General features: G+C 39.6%; 1 protein-coding gene across 3 annotated transcripts in view; it reads right to left on the reverse strand.

Moving 5' to 3' along the window:
- The window catches only part of Atg5 (autophagy protein 5), a 125,759-nt gene that overhangs the window by 71,496 nt on the left and 33,098 nt on the right, over nucleotides 1-21,165 (reverse strand). For all 3 annotated transcript variants that reach the window (XM_067119909.1, XM_067119912.1, XM_067119910.1), the window contains one exon: nucleotides 13,069-13,154. In XM_067119909.1, coding sequence (XP_066976010.1) covers nucleotides 13,069-13,154 — 86 coding nt within the window. The remainder of the gene's footprint in view (nucleotides 1-13,068; nucleotides 13,155-21,165) is intronic.

Genomic DNA, 21,165 nt, shown 5'->3' on the forward strand with positions numbered 1-21,165 from the left:
TTCCTGGGTTACATCATGTTCCAAGTTTACAACACTGACAATGCCAATCTGATGGACGAAATATGGCTCCAGAATGGCAGAATGGTCAAATTTTGGAGGTTTTTCTGCTGAAAAGCTCAATATAAATGAAGGATACATTGTTTTCAAAGGAGTAAAAGTAAGGTTTTCTTACGTTTTTCGACGGTATTTCAGACTCCACCAGTCCGACGACGATCGGAAGAAATATGCATCCATAACGGCACAATGGTCTTGAAGGGGTTTTATGATGAAAAACTCAATATAAATGCAGGACTCGTTGTTTTCAAGACACCCAAAGGATTAAAAATAAGGTTTTCTTACAATTTTCGACGGTATTTTGGACAACGCCAGTCTGACGACGACCTGAAGAAATATGCATCCAGACCAGCAGAATGGTCACTATCTGGAGGGTTTTTTATTATGAAAAACTCAATAATAAAAATGCAGGATTCGTTGTTTTCAAGACACCCAGAGGATTAAAATTAAGGTTTTCTTATGATTATCGACGGTAATATTTTGGATGACTCGGTCCAATGCATACAACAGAAGAAAATTCCCATTCGTGGATTTTTTCATAGAGCAATATTCACTAATTACTGATTTTTATTTTAGTCATGAAAATAAAATAAAAATCAGTAATTAGTGAATATTGCTCTATGAAAAAATCCACGAATGGGAATTTTCTTCTGTTGCATGCATTGGACCGAGTCATCCAAAATATTACCGTCGATAATCATAAAAAAACCTTAATTTTAATCCTTTGGGTGTCTTGAAAACAACGAATCCTGCATTTTTATTATTGAGTTTTTTTTATGACGAAAAAATTATTCACAGTACTACTTTTAAAATATTAATGTTAAGGTAACCACAGCAAAGTACAGTATTTACAAACGCACATAAATTGCAAACCCTGACCTATAGGCAGTCCTCGGTTATCGGCGGGGGTTCCGTTCTGGCAGTGTCATGATAACTGAAAATCACCACTAACCGAAAAACGGTGATTTCCGGCGCCTTTTCAGCAATTTTCTGGCTTATCGGCGCTGAAAACTGCCGATTTTCAGTTACCAGCGCCTCTGTTAGGTATGTATTGGCACCAATACCCAATTATCAGCACCGATAAGCGAAAATCGGCGATTTTTGGCGCCGAAAATTGCTAATTTTCGTCACTAGACAAGCCCCATAAAACCGGATCGCCATTAATTGAGCCCGCCGTTAACCGGGGACTACCTGTATTTTAACTTCCGACACAACGAGAGCAAGTGAGGTCAGCTCATTGAATTAATGTACTTATTCCAGCCTCTCGGGCCAACGTATTGTACACTGTACGCTGCCTGATTGTACGCTGTTGCCTGCGCCAGTTGCCCGCGAAATTTAAAAATACGTATTTTCAAAATAATGTCATACTGATATTAATTGCTAACCCCATCATAAAAGCGAATTATCGTAAGTCAAATTATCGTAACTCGAGCACTACCTGTACCGATAAATGTTAAATTAAAATCCTGTGAAATCATAAAACTGCTTACCAATGTAATCACTTCATTCAACCTCTCTCTCTCTCTATCTCTCCTCGAATAATTCACGAACAATTTCACTCTTTTGAGATTTAAGTAAGGCCAACTGCCCATATCTCTCTCTCTCTCTCTCTCCGAATAATTCCACTCTTGAGATTTAAGTAAGGCCAACTGCCATCTCATCATCGCTTGTGTGACAATTTTTTTATTGCTTTGACGTAGGCTTACGAGACGATATCAGCTCAGGGGATTAGAAGTAGCCAATAACAAAGCTCATAGCAACCCTTTCTCTCCATGACGATACGCTATTTGCCGGAAGGACTGAAAGTAGCCAATAACAGCTCGTAACAACCCCCACCTCCCCCTCTCGCCCTCCTTGACGACATGCTATTGGCAGGAAGGGTGGGACTTTAACCAACCACAAAGCTTGTACCTCACAGGCTTTGCATACACTAAAAAGAAGGTGAGTAGTTTTTTTCTCTCTCTCTTGAGAAGAGAGAGAGAGAGAGAGAGAGAGAGAATGAAGGCACAAGAATTTTTTAACAAATTCGTGGGAGATGGTGGGGACGAACCATGTTTGTATGATAAATAAATGACTTACCTAATAATAAGCGCTAATTTTCAAATATTAAGAAGACTAAATAATATAATAATAATACAGTGAACCACCCATATTCGCGGGGGATGCGTCCCACACACCCCCGCGAATAGGTCAAATCCGCGAACTTAAAACCCATCTAAAAACATTTAGAACTGCCCGTTTTGATAGTTTAAACCAAGAAAAACCTGTAAAAATGCTTATACCTGAGTATTTTAATAGTTTTATCACAAAAAGTGCATTTATTCATGAAAAATATATGAAAATACAGTAATTAGTGAATATTTCTCAGTGAAAAATACCGCGAATGGGCGAATTTTCCACGAATGATGGCTAGATATGCTCCACAAAGAAACCCGCGAATGCGTGAGTCCGCGAACCCTGAGAACGCGAATACGGGGGGTTTACTGTATACTGTAATGACAACATTTATGCATTTTTAAAGTACTGTAAATTATTTCAGTTTTTAAACAAAGAAAAAATATCACACCCTGCCTTTTGCCCAAAGCTCTGAAGCTATGGGGAACGGTGGAACTGTCAGATATGTCAAATTACTTGACATTTCTGACAAAGGGTAGAAGATCAATTTCTCTCTTTCTCTCTCTCTCTCTCTCTCCAAACGGTAGAATGAGAAATGGATAGATATATTATAAATACATACTTCAGAAGTTTAGCCCTTCACTCTCGCAGGAAGAAATACTGCTAATTTAAGTCTCTTTACCTATGCACACTGTGTGTGTGTGTGTGTGCACATCCATGGTGTTTTAAAAATGTGTAGTAAAGGTAGAAGTGCATCTTTGGAAGACAAAGAAAAAAAAAACAATTTTTTGTTGTTGTCAGTCGCAGTAAAGAGAAATGGATTAACAAGAATGGCTGAAAGTCGTAGTGGTAATTTCTCTCTCTCTCTCTCTCTCTCTCTCTCTCTCTCTCTCTCTCTCTCTCTCTCTCTCTCTCTCTCATGCGCGCGCGGTGATGGTTGTATGCGCTCTTGCATGCATGCACTGGAGTGCACGTTAATGAGTGTATTATTTGGGGGAGACTTCGCCCGAGGAGAATCGCCTCAGGCAGCCAATGAAAAATCGACCTGATCTAAGACCCCCTATATATACCGCCACGAGCGCTGTCTCCAGGCTCATCCAAACGTCCAGAAGATGACCATCGAGCTGGCTGAAACATGTTGACAGAAAAAGTACTGAAAATACCAGACAGACATCAGAAAAAGAAAAATGAAGAAATATCATCAAAAATACCATCAGGAGATTCTACGAATTTACATCCCAGGTTTCAGTAACTTGCTGTAATACTTTAAAATAAAGAATTTCTGCTGTAAGAAATACACTGTTTCATCCATCAAAATATAAACATTGGACAATTATTGACTAGTATTGACGTGCAGGAGAAGCGAATTATTTGAACTGAGAAAACTCAGTATAAAATCACTTTGCAAAATGCAGCCATATTATTATTATTATTATTACTATTATTATTATTATTGTTGCTGTTGTTATATTTTATTTTTACATATAATTATTATCAATATTACTATTATTACTATTATCATTAATTATTATTACAATTATCATTACTACTAATCTGTCAAATATTTGTTTGTAATATCACGCAATACTCATATCTAAAACAACACAGTAACGGGGAAACTTCATTGTCATGAAAAAATGTGGTCTTGGTAATCGTTAACATGAATGCGGAATACGATACTGGAGGATCAGATGTGCTTATGGTACCAAAGGGGTTAAGGCCATCAAAAGAGCATACAGTTTTGTTCTAAAAACAGATGCAACAAATGATATTCTCCCACATCTTTCTGCATCAGGAAAGACCATTCCAAAGCCAAAGCCAGCATCTAACATTGAGCCAGCTGTGAAAATAGCAACAGAATGATGTAGTTGGGAGGAATGATCTAAAAAGATTAATTGCACTGCTCCACCGAATATTTCTGTTATTTTAAGTTAAATTATCTACAGTATTTTACATCTGGAAGGTTCGGGGGGGCTAACTGACTATCTAGTTGGTCAAGCCTCTGTTCTCAGGATGTTTGATTGTTTGATAAAATGCTTTAATCTACGAGCAAATGGTTGGGTTTGCTTGGAAAGATTTTCATAAAATTGCCAATACCTTTCATTTCTGATATATATGCCTGTTAAGGACTTAAGGAGCCTCTGAAACCTATACTCTCTGAACCAACAGATGTTGGTAATGTACATCCAGAGGCATCTCACCAACATCTACAAGCATGCTCTCAATGGAAAATGACTTAAATGCTCCTGTAGCCAATCTTTGCTGAGGTATAGACTTCGCATCCATAAGTTAAAGCTTTGTGTATTTATCAACATCTGAGTCAGCAACCCAGAAAGTATGGGATAGAACTTTCAGGACATCCATTGTTTTCAAGCATTGTTTTATTTCACATGAGGCATCTAAGTCAGTTTTATATTAAAACCCAACCCAAGGAAGCTTGTTTCAGCAATACATGGAATTCTCTGCCCATGTATGAACAGATCTGGATCAGGATGGACTACTCTTACATGGCAGAAGTGCATGGTTACCATCTTACTAGCTGAAAACCTAAATCCATTCATTTCAGCCTACTTTACTATATTATAAATGCAGAGATGAAGGTGGCAGTCAGCCACTGCCATTCTTGCTGTGAGATATATACAGGTTATAAACAAACAGTGTAAGTTAGATACTCCACTGTTTGCTAAGGTAAACAAGGCTAAGCTTAAAACACTACCTTTCGGCACGCCTTGATTAAACAAATCTGGAGTGATTTTTTTGAAAACTACACTGAGCTGGGGACAAATATTTGCCACTTTTCATGTACCATATCAAATGTGTGCTCACTGTTTGCCATAATCTTAGACAGACATGATGTCAGCGTAATGGGAAAATAATTGTTGTGAAGGGTCATTCCCTTGTTTCGTAAAGGAGAGAATTTTAACACCTCCCATAGCTTGGAAAATATATGTTCTTGAAAATTCTGTTTCATTTGCCTTAATTGAGCAGAATTGGAATAGGATCTATCTTCATTTTTTTTTTCTTTTGCAAACTTAAAAATGATTAGCACTCACTTGCAACAAACAGCAGTCTGTAACTTCACAATCATTTATCTTGAGAACTGGAGGTTGAAAAGGAATATATTTGGCTGATATTTTTCTACCTCTTCCTTTCCAAACTACAGTCAAAGGTTTTAAAATTTAATGATATACAGAAATTGTCTAAGATTCCTTTCATGCTTTTAATTTCAATGCAGATATGGGCCCAAGCCTTTCAAAATTTATAAGGTAAATACTGTATTCATATTTCTGTCTGCAATGTTTGGTGAATACTAACCTCACAGTTCTATGAGTTTCCTGGCATTTAAAATCCACCAGGAAACCGGTCAGTCCTAGGTACTGACTAAAGCCAATATTGAAATATTACCCAATCAGCTTTATGAATGTTCTGTTTAGGTAACCTGCAAGATGGAGAATTTGAAGATACAGTCATTACTATTGGGAGATAGTCACTGACTAGTCTATCTTCTACCACTCTCCAATTGAGGTTAATAAGGCAGTCATCAATGTATATAGATGAGTCATCTGCAAACAATGTGCCTGTCTGAACAGGTAAAAGTGTACGACACCTCTGTGCTTACGATTCCTGCATTTTTGCTTGCTATGATGGAACTAAGACAATATCCTCTTTGACCAGTAACTATGTCAACCCATAGAGGGTTTCTGCTATTCATTACTCCCTGAATAACAAAAGGACATACTAGTAACTATTTGAATAAAGGATTTAAATTCATTAATGAGCAATACTTCACTTGGTGGGAGATATAGAGAGGACAATGTATTTCTTTGCACATGGATATGCACAACTATCACTTGCAGTGTAGGCTGAATAGGATTCTGTGGGGTATCATTATAAATATTAAAAGCTACATCCCATGGCTTCATCACTTATGTTACAATGGGAATGATAGGCTACATACTCTCATGGGTTCAGACAGGATTTATCACCTATCTTAAGTCTCCGACAAAGTTATACATACAAGAAACACTTCTGTTAAGTGCAACTTTAGCTGTTCCCATTTAGCTCTCAGTCCTTGACATTGCCAATAGAGAAAATGAATAAATTTTCATTAGATTTAGAGGCCAGTAAATTTGAACTCTTTTTAAATGTTTTTACTTGCCTCTGCTTTTTTTTTTCTGGAAGGAGAATGATTATTACATCTGGTTCCCCTTCCATTTCAAGGATAATGATTGTACTGTTTCATGGAGGAGGAACCTTCCACAGCTGGCAGACCATCCTTAGAATCATGGATGTTGGACACCCTAAGGAGAGGTGAAGTGTCAGGCACAACTGGCACAGCATTCAAAGTGCCAGAAGTGCCAGTCAGAACTGGTGTAGGTTTCAGTAAGACAGAATCACCCGATACACAATTGGCACAGTCTTCAGAGAGGTGGGAGTTCCATGCATATCTGGCACAGCCTCCCAAGAGGCAGGGGCACCAGAAACAACTGGAGCTGTCTCCAAATAGGCAGGAGCACAAGTTGCAACTGATGTTCCCTTTACATTAGGAGAGGAAAAATTTCTGGTAGCATTCACATTCATTCTTTGCTTAGCAGAAATACCGGATGATATTCCTGGCCTAACAAACCTAATTAATATTTTTTGTTTAGCCTCCACAAATATGACGTGTTCAGTTACCAATTCTGAGAAGAAGATGGATGATTATCTCCACAATGTATACTTTTTAGTTCTTTCTAACATATTCCATGCTCTGGTTCACTACACTTAACACATGAACACATGAGGCAGGCTTGTCTTGTATATTTATCCTACAAGATCCTAAGATGTGGCCATAGTCTTCAGTATAAAACCATCTTTTTGGTCTTTCAATATACTGTTTAACCTAAAAAGTACCCATACTGATTTTATCACCTAAGATAAGATGGTAAAACTGAATGTAATAATCAAATTTGGAAGCAAAACTAAGGCATCACTGATCTTCACTCTCTCAGTTCTAAGCATACCTTGATCTTTCAATTCCACTACAAGTTTCTCTCCCAAATGTGTCATTAGCTGAGGGGCAAATAACAATCCCTTTGAGTGATCCCAGAAAGCATGTGTGGAAAAATCAACTTTAGCTCCTCCAGGATGCAATGCTTTTAATTTCCAGTTTTTTCTGGGAAGGCAGACTACATTGTCAGTTTTCCCCAACCTTGAGATGGGATCTCAGGTTCTCGACCACAACAATTCACGATGTTTCTGTACACATTAAAAATGTCACAATTACCAAATTCCAGACTGAAGGTCAAATATTTATCACAAAAGAATGTTTCATATGTCCCTTTCCTATTTCACATACAAGTCTAGTGAATTTCTCTTTACTCCATGCTGAAGCACAGGGTCTCGGTGTAATTTACCCTTGTCAAGGGAGAGCTCATCAACTTTTGGGTGTTTTGAGGGTCCCCACTCTACTGGATGAAATTGAAACTGATGTTGCAAGCCAAATGTGATCCACCCCATATAAGAGGATGTGACTCCTATCTCTCATGTGGATCAACATGAGGAGGGGCTTCAGAGGTGATGAGTCTTCTATTAAGAAGGGGATACCTTCCTTAAGGTGGGCAAACACTGGTAAGTGGGGGGTAAAACCCCACCTCACTATCAGCTCCAATGCCTGGCACCTCCAATTACCCACAATTATGGGAGAATTAGTATCAGATCCAGGGAGTCTGACTCTTCACAGACCAGAGTCTGTGCCCTAAGGGGTTTACCAGGAGGTTAAGGCATCAGTTCTGTAGTGTTGTTCAAATCAAAGACCAAGATATATCATGGTTGTCAAAAAACATCTTCAGCTCAGATCACAGTTAGAGGGTGGACAGCAACATAGCAGAAGGAGAAGAGGAATGGATGTGAATTGGAAGGCCTTAAAGCTTTAAAAGAGTAGATAGAGTTTTAGGGTTGAACATGGGGAAGAGAAAGTTCCACTGTTCAAGAGCCCTTTCACCTGTGACAAGACTTCACCACAAAACACAAGGTTTTACAGTTAAGCCCTGTGACTTCTTCAAGGTAGTCTCTTGTTAAGAGGGAGACAAGTGTTGGCATACTTGAACAATGCCTTATACACTAGAATGCAAGAAATCTTGTATTGTGCCCTCAACAAATGGGAAAACCTAAATTTTTTCACAGACTTAGCAGACACCAACATACTCAAGGCTATCAGGGGCCTAGTCTCTATAGAATCCACTACCTCAACCAAGTGAAGTTTACAAGGATGCCCAACAATAATAAGCTGCCGGAACAAAAAACAACTCCTCTACATCAATATCCTTTTCCTCCAGGGCAGGAGTAGGGGTGGCAGGAGCTGACTCCTCAAACAAAATCCCAGGCAACATAGGAAGGGAGGCACCAGAAAGTGCACCTCTTGTGGTGCTGCAGCAGAGGTCTGTGAGGCAGCTGGAAAGCAAGGTGACGTAACACCATTCATAGTGCAGGGCTGGGAAGGGGGAGGAAATGATGGGCTAGCAATACCTGACACAACTGCTTCACTCATAGCCACCTCATGAGGCAAAATGTCATCAAGAGAATGCAAATCTCCACCCAATAAGGCTGCTAAAATTGCACCTAACTTACTCTCAATTGAGACACCTGCTAATAAGGCAGAAGCTGAAAAATGAACATTAGAGGTGGTGGGAGAAGGGACACCACACCAGAAGCTAGAGATGATACAGATGGAAGAATCAGATCACAAGGAGAAAAGGTGTGGAAAGAACAGACAAAATAAATTCAACAACAGATTGAACAATAGTATCATTGGAATTGGAACAAATAACAGAAGTTTAACAATACCATTATTGTTATTCTCTCTTAAATTAGGAGCTCAGGCCAACCTAAACTTACTTCCATCCGAGTCCAACGAGAATAGACATCAATAACTGAGACGATGATTTAAACTTTCTGAAACGCTTTGGCAAGCACACGAAATGCTTAACTGTCGAAATGAATGAGAGGAAAATGATGGAGAATGTAGAATAATTTCATCCCTAGAACCAACCTGGTTTCTTGGCAATGGACTCTTCTACTGTCACAAGGCAGCATTGAGCTCGGGCCACAGACATTTAAGACCACCAACACCTTTCCTCTAAACTGGGACTGGTAAAAAGACCACACACTATGGGTACAAACAGAATGATTGCCTAAAATAAAGGTGGTTAAACCCTTACAAATTCTAGAATAAGATTATCATCTGGCTCTAATCTAAGACCATGCTTTTCCTGAACCAAAGGGGGGGGGGCAGAAGGCAGAGCTGAGATTGTTGGCTCAGGAGTAGGTAAAGGTGGAGGAGAGGTGAGAGTAGGGAATGGAAGATGGTAACTGAAACAGTAGGAGCTGGTGAAGAAATACTAAACCTATGCCCTGATCTATATAAAATCTTTCTCAATTTAACTGACTTTTTTTTTCTCCTATATTTAAGGAGTTTATTCATGATTTCAAGTGACCACTCACTACACTCTTCACATCTATTATTGACATCAGACTCTGGACCCCAGCAACCAGTACACACCGTATGCCTATCTAATTGTGTAGAATACTATACACCCTGTTAATGCAGAACTCATTCCTGCATAAACATGATGTTTTTCTTCCTGCTACCAGTGAAGGACACCCTGAACAGAGCAAAAGTCCACAGGCATACTAGCAAATGCACAGACAAGAATTCTGACAAGAACTAAAACATTTGAAACACACCTGGTGGAAAACAGGTGAACTAGAGTCATCCAAGTAGGCCAAGTGACTGTCTCTTTTATTTTGAATGATGCCCGCACCTGCCAGTGCAAAGATATAGCAATCTTCAACAGTGAGAATGATTCACAAATAAATTTGGATATACTAAGTTTATTATACTTCCCTTACTGACAAAAGATGGAAAAGAATTAAACTATTCTACAGGCAAAGCTCAGCTAGTTCATCTAATTTATATAACATATATCACTAAGCAGTCTTCCAGGCATATTCATGTCTCCAAAGCCTGTCAATCTATGACAATTCTCACTGTATTTGCCTGTCATTTAACTACACAAAAAATACCTGTACCTCTTTTTTTAAGATGTCTTGGGTCCTTGACCTCAAACTAAGCGAAATAGCAAATTTTAAAAATAATGTGTTTTTCCTAGCATACAAACATGAGGTGTTTTGCATTAGGATAAGCTTGCAAACGTAAGCTGGAATGGCCATTTACTTGCTGACAAGGTTGTTAACTATCGAATTTGCCTTTCAGTCCAGGCGCCAGACTAGAGGGGTGGCTGAGGCGGGCCTTTATGTAAAGAACTTCAGTTTGTATGTCAAGAAAAATGCAAATTACTTTTAAAATTTGCTATTTATTCCTGCACAAAAACAAATCTTTGCCCTTTACATTAGGATAATTACCCATTGGTGAGAGGAAATCTGAGTGCTCTCTGAACCAAAAGGTAGGAGTAAGGAATCACACATCTCTAGCATACTGCACACATGGGATTTGTAGATCCTAGACTTCTGGACCATCAATTAATGGGTTTGTAAGGGATTACTTGATGAGGCTTGTAATGATTTGTCATTGTTTGGTTGAAACAATCTTTACAATTGTTCCATTGTCTCTCCTACCCTCCAGCATTTATCGTCAAGGTGACAAAGTGGTACCTGTTTGACTTCAACAGGAGGATGAGGACCTCCCCATCTCTCTCTGTGTGTAACGGCTTCTTCATTGGTAGCAGTATGGACGGGTCTGTGGTACCCGGTCACTTCGACAGAAGGACGAGGACATCTCTGTCTCTGTGTGTTATGGCCTCTTCAGTAACAGCTTGATTTGTCTGTTTATTTTGTATGGTATTTTGGTTTTTCATTACATTATTATAATTGTGGTGCTGAGCAGTGTATGGCTCTGATAGCAATATTTATGTTGCTGCTTTATTTGATTTATTATGCTACCTATTTATGTGTCATTGTTATTGTTAATGCTATCTGTATGATTGCTTGATTTTGGTGTTATGAGTTTTCATTACATTATTATAACTGTGGTGTCGAGTGATGGATTTGTCTATTGATTCCTTTACTGGTTTTAAATACTGTTACAGTATTTTTGTTATATAATTTATCATTTTGTGTTTTTGCCACCCAAAACCTGGTCTCACTTGTAAATAATGTATATTTGTATAATAAATAAATTATTAATAAGTTAATTTGATAGTTCTGTTCAGTCCGCCTCCTTCGTTGGTCTCACCTTCCGTCAGTCATTCCAGCCGAATTTCATGTTTTTATTTTGAACCTGCTGGTCTCTAGTGACGAGGCCATTACAGGCTGAAAAAACTCAGGTAATCAAGTCAGCAGAGATAATAAAACTGGCTAATGAAAATCAACAAGTTTGTTTTACGTCTATCCTTCTCTCCCCTTGTCAATTGAGAAGAAGGTGAGTGTTGCATCCTTACACAATACACAATAAAATGCAAAGGACTGGTGCCTAGTCACACAGCTTACCTGCACAGCTCGTACGTCCAGCTCATACTCAGCCAAGCCTCAGACTCTCTGCCCTATGAGGGAGAAAATAAAGAAACAGAGAGGGGACCAGTCACTCACGCACACACTCTCACTCACCACCTACCATAGATCAGGTGCTACCTGTCCCCTTTGGGGAGCTGGGCTAGCTACACAACTTGTCGAGCAGCCACCACAGGACCCAAGGTAAACATGTCCAAGGACTTGTGGGCACCATCCTGCAAGTAAAAGGAGGTGAACATGGTCTAACAAAACAAAACTCCTGCACATAACATCTGCTGTACTGACTGGTTTTTCCAGAATGTCAAGGACAGGGCGATGCCTCTGACCTTGTGAGCTCTTGTCCAGACTGTACAAGAACCCTCCTCGCTGGAGGAGCCATACTTCCACTTGATCGTCTCATGCAGCCAGAATGAGATTGTGATTTTGGACATCTCTTTCTTGGCCCTGCCGTTTGATAGTAACTGTTCTGGTGGACACTCCCGGCACTCACAACAAGAATTCTCCCTACCAAAGTGTATGAGAATCTATTTCACAGCTTGATAAAAACCTTTTACGTGACCAGCCCTTCCTGGCACAGCACAAATGACAATGGTTTTCTCCAGTGTAGCGGAGAATAAAGGCTGATATGATTTGTGGGTTTGATCCATCGCAAAATACAAGCAAAACAAATCTCTCACTAACAGACAAAAGCAAGGTAAATAATACTCAAGATCTACGAGCATAAGCAAGTAAATAACCCTGAAAGTCAGTGTAGAGATGAAGGAAGACATCTGCATCAGATGGCAGCTGAAAGCAATGTGGAGTGCAAACCAACAGGGGGCAGGGCTTCCCCCTACCTGTTGATAGTCAACTACCTTCAGCTCATGATCTTAAGTTTATCTTAATGTAAAGAACTTCGTGCTTCTATCTGTCTAGGAACAAAAAATTTCATAACTTTTGCCTTTTAAATATCTTTTTCCAGATAACTGAAAATTATGCAATACAGAACCTGCCCCAAGGATCGAAGTGCCTATTCCCATTAATACAAGTCAATCTCCATCCTTCCCACATTTTAGCAGGTTGATGGAAGTTGATTTTTATGCCCTTTACAAGCTACCTAGGATTTAGAAACTTATTTCCTGACAGATGCTTGCAAATATCACTGATGCTCTTTGTCATCAAACAAGTTACATTAAAGACACCTTCAAAACAAACATGAGTCTTGGATTGTAAAAATCACATTTCTTGACCTGTTACATTCTGGAATCAGATATGTTCACAAACCAATAAAACTGTGACATAAATTGTAACTTGAAATCTAAACTATTTTTTAAAAATGTTTACAAAATAAATTTACAGAGCAACAATTATCTGCAATGTATAAATGAAAATTACATCTGAATATGAGCTTACCATTTTAAAGGATATCCATCACATTCAAACCACATTTCTGCTTCCTGAAGATCAGGAGGAATAAACCGTAGCAAATGTTTCCTCACCTGCAAAAATAAATAAAACGATGAATGAACACAAGAAGACAAAAACATAAAAGTAGAAAGCAGAGAGAGAGAGAGAAGAGAGAGATAATAATAAGAGAGAGTTAAGAGAACAAAAATAATAATAATAATAATAATAATAATAATAATAATAATAATAATAATAATAATAATAATAATAATAATAATAATACCTCTTGGAACCAACCAGTAAAGACTATGAGTACAGCCGATTAAGAGGGGAGGACAACCACCAGGAAATTCCTGAAGCTGAACCAAGTAAGAGGCTCTGGGAAAACATATGGAGCAATCCAGCATCACACAACAAACATGCAGCATGGCTCCAGGAAGTCAAGGCAGAAGAAATGGGGAGAATAAAACAAAGATTCACCGAAATCACGACAGACACAGTCAGACACCAACTAAAGAAAATGCCCAGCTGGAAAACCCCAGGTCCTGATGAGTCCATGGATACTGGCTCAAAAACTTCAAGACCTACACCCATGAATAGCAGAACAACTCCAGCATTGTATCACTAACTACCATGTGCACAAATGGATGACCACAGGGAGAACATCCTTAGTACAGAAAGACAAGAACAAGGGAAATATAGCAAGTAACAGCAGGCCTGATCACCTGCCTACCAATAATGTGGAAGTTACTAACAAGTATCATCAGTGAAAGACTATACAACTACCTAGAGGATACAAACACCATCCCCCACCAACAGAAAGGCTGCAGAAGGAAGTGTAGGGCACAAAAGACCAGCTCCTGATAGGCAAAAATGGTAATGAAGAATAGTAAGAGAAGGAGAGCCAACCTTAGCATGGCATGGATTGACTAAAAGAAAGCCTTCAACATGACACCACATACGTGGATAATAGAATGCCTGAAAATATATGGGGCAGAGGAAAACTCCTTCAGCTGCCTAAAAAAATACAATGCATAACTGGAATACTGTACTTACAAGCTCTGGCATAAGACTAGCAGAGGTTAACAACAGGAGAGGGATCTTTCAAGGCAACTCACTGTCCCCACTACTCTTCGTAGTAGCCATGATTACCATGACAAAAGTACTGCAGAAGATGGATGCTGGGTACCAGCTCAAGAAAGGAGGCAACAGAGTTAACCATCTGATGTTCGTGGACAACATCAAGCCGCATGGTAAGAGCATCAAGGAAATAGATATCTTAATCCAGACTGCAAGGATTGTATCTAGGGACATCAGGATGGAGTTTGGAATAGAAAAATCACCGTGGTCAACGTACAAAAAGACAAAGTGACAAGGACTGAAGGGATAAAGCTACCAGACGGGAATAGCATCAACACATAGATAAGACAGGCCACAAATACCTGGGAATAACAGAAGCAGAGGATATAAACCACCAAGAGATGAAGGACATGATCAGGAAAGAATATATGCAGAAAATTATGGCGATACTCAAGTCAAAACTCAACGCTGGAAACATGACGAAAGCCATAAACACATGGGCAGTACCATAATCAGATACAGCGCAGGAATAGTAGAGTGGACAAAGGCTGAACTCTGCAGCACAGACCAGAAAACTAGGAAACACATGACAGTGCACAAAGCACTACACCCAAAAGTGAATACAGACAGACTATACATAACATGAAAGGAAGGAGGGAGGGGGCTACTAAGCATAGAGGAGTGCATCAACATCAAGAGCAGAGCACTGGGGCAATATCTGAAAACCAGTGAAGATGAGTGGCTAAAGAGTGCACGGGCAGAAGGACTGATAAAAGTAGATGAAGACCCAGAAGTATACACTGATAAAAGTAGACAAAGACCCAGAAGCATACAGAGAAAAGAGAATGAAAAACAGAACAGAGGAATGGCACCACAAACAATGCACAGACAGTACATGAGACAGACTAAAGAACTGGCCAGCAATGAAACATGGCAATGGCTACAGAGTGGAGAACTCAAGAAGGAAACAAAAGGAATGCTAACAGTGGCACAAGGTCAGGCCCTAACAACCAGATATGTTAAAAAAACAACAGATGGAAATAACTTCTCACCCATATGCAAGAAGTGCAATATGAAAGACGAGACCATAAACCACATAGCAAGCGAATGTTCAGCACTTGCATAGAACCAGTACAAAAAGAAGTATGATTCAGTAGCAAAAGCCCTCTACTGGAGCCTGTGCACGAAACACCAGCTAGCGTGCAGTAATAAGCGGTACAAACACCAACCTGAGGGAGTGATAGAAAACAATCAGGCAAAGATCCTCTGGGACTATGGCATCAGAACAGATAGGGTGGTACATGCCAATAGACCAGACGTGACTTTGATTGCCAAAATCAAGAAGAAAGTGTCACTCATAGATGTTATAATACCATGGGACACCAGAGTAGATGAGAAAGAAAGAGAAAAAATGTATAAGTATCAAGACATGAAAATAGAAATAAGAAGGATATGGGATATGCCAGTGGAAATTGTACCCATAATCATAGGAACACTAGGCACAATCCCAAGATCCCTGAAGGAATCTTGCAAAATTTAATTTTTATGATAAAATAAAGTTTTATATATTAAAAGTTTTATATATACTTACCAAGTAATTACATTGCTTATAGTTTCACTCGCCGGCAGCTTAAATATTTTGAAATTCATGGTAGCACTAGTGTCAGTGTAGGTGACTAGTCCCCGCCCACTTTCGGGGTACAAGAGGAGCAGCTTCAACAGTGTGATTCAGTTGTTTTTTGCCCTTCTTTCCATATGAGGGGAGGAGGGAGGGCGTGATTCGTAATTACTTGGTAAGCATATATAAAACTTCACTTTATCATAAAAATGCCATTTTTATATATGAGCTTTTCAGCCGAGAAACATGCCAAGTACCATTTTTAAAATATAATAAATTACATTAAAAAATACTTAGACCCAGGATGGCAGTTGGCATGTTTCTCGACTGATAGCCTCATATGTAACTTACCATGTAATTACATTGCTGAATCCGAAATTGACACGGTGGGATATATGGATTAACTACCCCAAAATATTATGGATGATAATGAGTTAGAGGACAGTAAAATTAGCATTGGTACAATGTTTGTCGTTCCTTACCTGGTAAGAGAGCTGCTGCAGGTTGATACTGCCTCTGGTTGGCGCTCATCTTAACCATTTAGGGTGTGACGAGTTGTCCAGACGCACCTCACCTCTGGGTACTTTGCAGCAAGGGATGAACCCAGTGACTAACAAAATAGAAGCCAGTTGCCCCTGCCCTGGGCACATACTGACCAACCAAATGACCAGAATCAATAAACACGAGCATCACCTACACCACAAAATATAAAAACACCACCCACCCATTAAAGCTAAGACTGGTGGGTCCCCAGGTACATAGTACCCCCAGGCTACCCTTATGACTCAACACCCAAGTTCAAGGCAAAGAGAAAAGGAAGGAAGACAGGCTTCCTACGCTTCCTCCCCCAACACCATGTCAGCCAAGGATAACGGCCCTAAAGCACTACAATTTTCAAAAGTAGTCCATCACAACACTATAGATTATAGATGGCCCTCCACTCTACCAATCCTGCTCTAGTAATACCTGAAAACTCCAAATGGATAGAAAGCTCTCTATTCTTCCACATATCCAAGGGTGAGGGGAGAGTTGGAGCCAGACGATCAGGAGTTGGTGCCAGGCACTGGTTGCTCTGAGCCGGTGGAGCGCTCCTAGGTGCTCGGAGCAAGAGCAGGCACCAGGCTGTAGGTGGCGCCAGGCGAGCTGGAAGTCTGGTGAGGTAGGAGCTCGGGAGCTGGTAGGCGTTACTGGCAACAGGCTGTAATTGGTGCCAAAAGAGTTGGATGCCAGGTGAGCTAGTCGTTAGGGAGCTGGCGGGCGCTCCTAAGTGCTCAGAGCATGAGCTGGTGCCAGGTGTAGCTGACGCCAGGTGAGCTGGAAGACTGGCGAAGAAAGAGCTTGGGAGCTGGTGGACTCTCCTGGGTGCCCGGAACCCTGTTCCCGGCTGTCAAGAACACCTTCTCTTCCATAAGTTCTTAGGGAGAAAGAACGGGTCCAGGTCTTGGGAGGGTCCTCGTTCATGGCTAAACTTCCAAGGGTAAACGAGCAAACAGTGTTACCGAGTCCATAGCTCGAGACTCGTTTATGATGGAACATGAGAGATTCTAGATTTTCTCAGAAAAGAGGCAATCTGCACTTTGGGACACAGATGTCTCGGAAGAAGGAACGAGGAGTCTGAGATGCCACCTAAGGAAATCATTCACAGTCCGACAGAAAGGTCAAGAAGATTGACGTTTGCTTCTAGCTATAGTCTCTGTAGTACGTCTAGGAAAAACCTTACGTTCTGACAAGCTTCCGAGCAGTGTGATGTCCGTCCGAGTAAGAGTTAGCCACCCTTGGTTGACTGAGAGATATGGATTGAGGAAGGAGTCTTGGAGAGTCCACCAACCACCCTGGCAGGTTCGGAAATCATGGGTCAGAACAGGGCTGTGAGGGTCATCATAACATTGTGATGAGCCTGAAAATTGTTCAGCACTTCCTTGAAGTGGCAAACAGGTCCAAAGTCAGTCTGCAATCCACAGAATCTGACATACCAGGGGATTCAGGATTGGATGGATGGATGTATGATATTTAGGCAAAAAGCTCAGGCACTGGGGCCAACAAGGCCATTCAGCGCCGTAATGGAAAGAAAATAAATTATGTTAAAGTTATGAATTCATGAAGGAAATGATTAATAAATAAAATGAAGTGATGTGACCAATAAATAATGGGTATGAAGTTTAATGAATGATATACAAAAAAGTATCATTAAAATTCTACATTGATAGTAATAAATTCATCAGTCATCTCGTTAAAAATTTTAATACACTTTAAAGAGATGATAGCAGAAATATCTGCTTCATCTCCCAAAATATCAGCAGGGATTTACCTGAAAATATCTCTCTCTTTGGTTAAAAATATCTGGGCAGACCACCAGAATGTGCTCCACTGTTAGTGTCTCGTCACAGTAAGCACACTCTGGAGGGCTGCTTCCTTCTAAAATAAACTGATGGGTTAAACTGATGTACCCAATCCTTAATCTCGTTAAATAACCTCTATTGCGTCTGTCAAGCTGAATGGCGAAGACACTGATGTGCAGTATCTACTAATATTTCTATATTTTCTTATTATTGTAAGAAGGAGAAAGTCCACCTTTCTGCCATTTACTAAAACATAAGATCTAATGGGACCTTTAGATGTAAGAGCCTTTTCTAAAAAGAGGTTTCTGATGATACTAGCAGCTTTCGCTTCCTGTCTGCCATCTACGTTTTCCTTGAATCCCCACGTGAGAAGGGACCCAACAGAAAGAGAGAACTGATTTCGTCGACAATATGTCTGAAAAACACTGAACTTTTTCAATGTGGATAAGCTATTAAATTTTTAATAGCTCTAAAAGAGTGCTAGAGTCTGAGTATGTGACAAAATTAGAGTCCTCTTTGAAAAACTAAATCTAGGAGCCAGACACTGCGGCTGTTAATTGGCAGTAAATATTGATGCAGAGTCAGGTATTAATTTAGCTGTATGCGCTGTATCACCAAGGATATTCAAACATAACCAACACCACTATCTGACTTAGTCCATCTGTATAAATTTTGTAAAATTGGTAGCAGATAACATCGTGCTCTAAGAATTTCCCTAATCTATTCTAGTGCAGTCCTTTTTATTCGTAGTTTCTTACATATTAATTCTTCTGGGATAAACCATGGAGGATTTTACAGGATATTCTACTTCCCAGGACTTTCTGGGGATTTAAGGTGATTATTCTAACATCCTCATTCAGTCAATTTGGAATGGTTTAGAAGCTCTTGTACCAGAAAACTTAGAGTCTGTTTCCTTTAATTGGCAGAAAGGAGGGATTTTTGGAGCACTTTCATTCAGCCATAACCATGTAACCTAGCTCTTGCCTTCTTAGATCAAGGTAAATGATCTGCAATGTGACATAAATACTTTTAACAAGTAAGTTCTAAAGCCCTGAGCATATTACAAACCCCATGTTGTGTACAACATCCAGTTCCTTTAGCTTGGTTTTACAGGCTGAGAATAAATCTGACAGCCATAGTCTAGCAGATCGACACAGAGGAGTCATATAGCCTCCAGAGAGGATTTCTTATCAGCCCCTAACTAAATCCACAAACAACCTTTCAAATATTCATAGATTGTTTAACATTAAACTTTAGGGCATTTATGTGGCTATTGTGCTAATTTATGGTCAACAGTCATCCCCAGAGAATTCTTCACTCGTAGAGGAAGGATGGACCCTTTTAAACTAAGTGTGGAACCTCTTCCCACACTTTTGACACCTGGTGAATCTTACCGCTGTTTTGGAAGAGGAGAATTTGGAAACCATTCTCATCAGCCCACTTAATGTAGCATTAAGCAGACCTTTGCAAATGTTTGTGGACAAGGAATCATATCCTGTGCAGTATATTGCAAGGTCATCGACAAAAAGAGCATTTAACAGGGCAGATTTTTCCAATCACGCTATTTATTGCCACTGAAAAAAAGTGTACGCCATAACTTCGTAGGAACTCTTCCTCCTGCATAAAGGTTGGGAGAAGTTTCCCTCTTACAAAAAGTCTGTCTGATAAAAGAATATATATAAACTGACCATTCTTCCACATATGCATCTTGTGCAATTGTTTCCTTGATGCCAATTCTCCAGGTAATTGTCCTTATGCTTTCTCCAAGTCAAAAAAATATGCCAATGGTGTTACTTTTTTAGCTAGTCCTTGCTGGATTTGGTTTAGTCAGCTCAACCCAAAGGATCAAGGGTGGAGCAGTTTTTCTGAGCAAATTGAAATAGCGATAATAATCCTTTGGTCTCAGAATTGCTACCAGTCTAGTATTTATCATTTTCTCCATCCCAGCTTACATACACAGCTGGTAAGAGCTATTGGTCTATAGCTGGTGGCAGGAAAAGCATCTTTATTAGGCTTTTAACTGAGACAATTATGGATATTTTCCAGTCCTTGGGTAAAATTCAGTTTCCCATATTTTGTTTATAATCTTCAGTAAATATTTTTGGCATCATCAGGAGGTGTTTCCAGCATTTCATATATGATTGTATCCTCACCTGGGCTGTGGATTCACTTGAGGAGGCGCCTCACGAAGTTCTCTTGGAAAATTTGTAGTTGTATGGTTCAGATTTTCCGAATCAAACCTCAGACACATTTCAGAATTCCTAATTCTGAAATTCGGAGAATAATTATTAGGAGCTGGAAACTTTAGAAAAGTGTTTTCCTAGCTCATTGGCAGCTTCAGTGAATGTGATTAAATTGTCATTTATTTGCAGAGAGGCAATGATGGCAGCTACAAATTTTTCCACTCAGTTTCCTTATTTCAGCCACACCACTCTTAGTGGGGTCTTGGGATTTATTCCATTAATATGGTAAAGCCAACATTCTCTTTTGGCTTTCTTATAAAAAGCATAGCTGCTTGGCTAAAAAGCACGTTTGTAGATTAATTTAGACTGAGGAGCCACTAGTTTATGCGTCTGTAGCATTTCCTAGTCACTTTTTCTCAAGATACCACATGTCTTATTCTGAGAACTGCAGGTCTCTGAGGTTTGCCTTTTGTTTTGAATCGAGCTTTCAGCACTCTTCAAAGTAGATTCAATAAACTAATCATGAGCATCTAGATGAGAATGAAAGGACTCAAACTCCTATCTAGTTGACACCCTTACTAAATTTATCCCAGTCTGCGTCCTCTACCTTCCACTTAGGTAAAACTGGGTAGACATTCAGGCATATTTCAAAATGGATGGGTAGTGATCACTTCCATTTAAATCTTCATTAACAGACCAATTAAAATCAAGGTGGATACTAGGTTGAAGAAATACTAAGGTCAGTGCAGAAATGATTATCGTAGTGTTGTGAAAGTCATTGACCCATTATACAGGATAACATCATTCCTGTCAATAAGGTCTTGATTAATTTCCTTCATATCTAAAACCGGCTTCCCCAAAGGGGATTGTGACATTAAAAATC

The sequence above is a fragment of the Macrobrachium rosenbergii genome, chromosome 17, assembly GCF_040412425.1.
Source record: "Macrobrachium rosenbergii isolate ZJJX-2024 chromosome 17, ASM4041242v1, whole genome shotgun sequence".
Lineage (NCBI taxonomy): Eukaryota > Metazoa > Arthropoda > Malacostraca > Decapoda > Palaemonidae > Macrobrachium > Macrobrachium rosenbergii.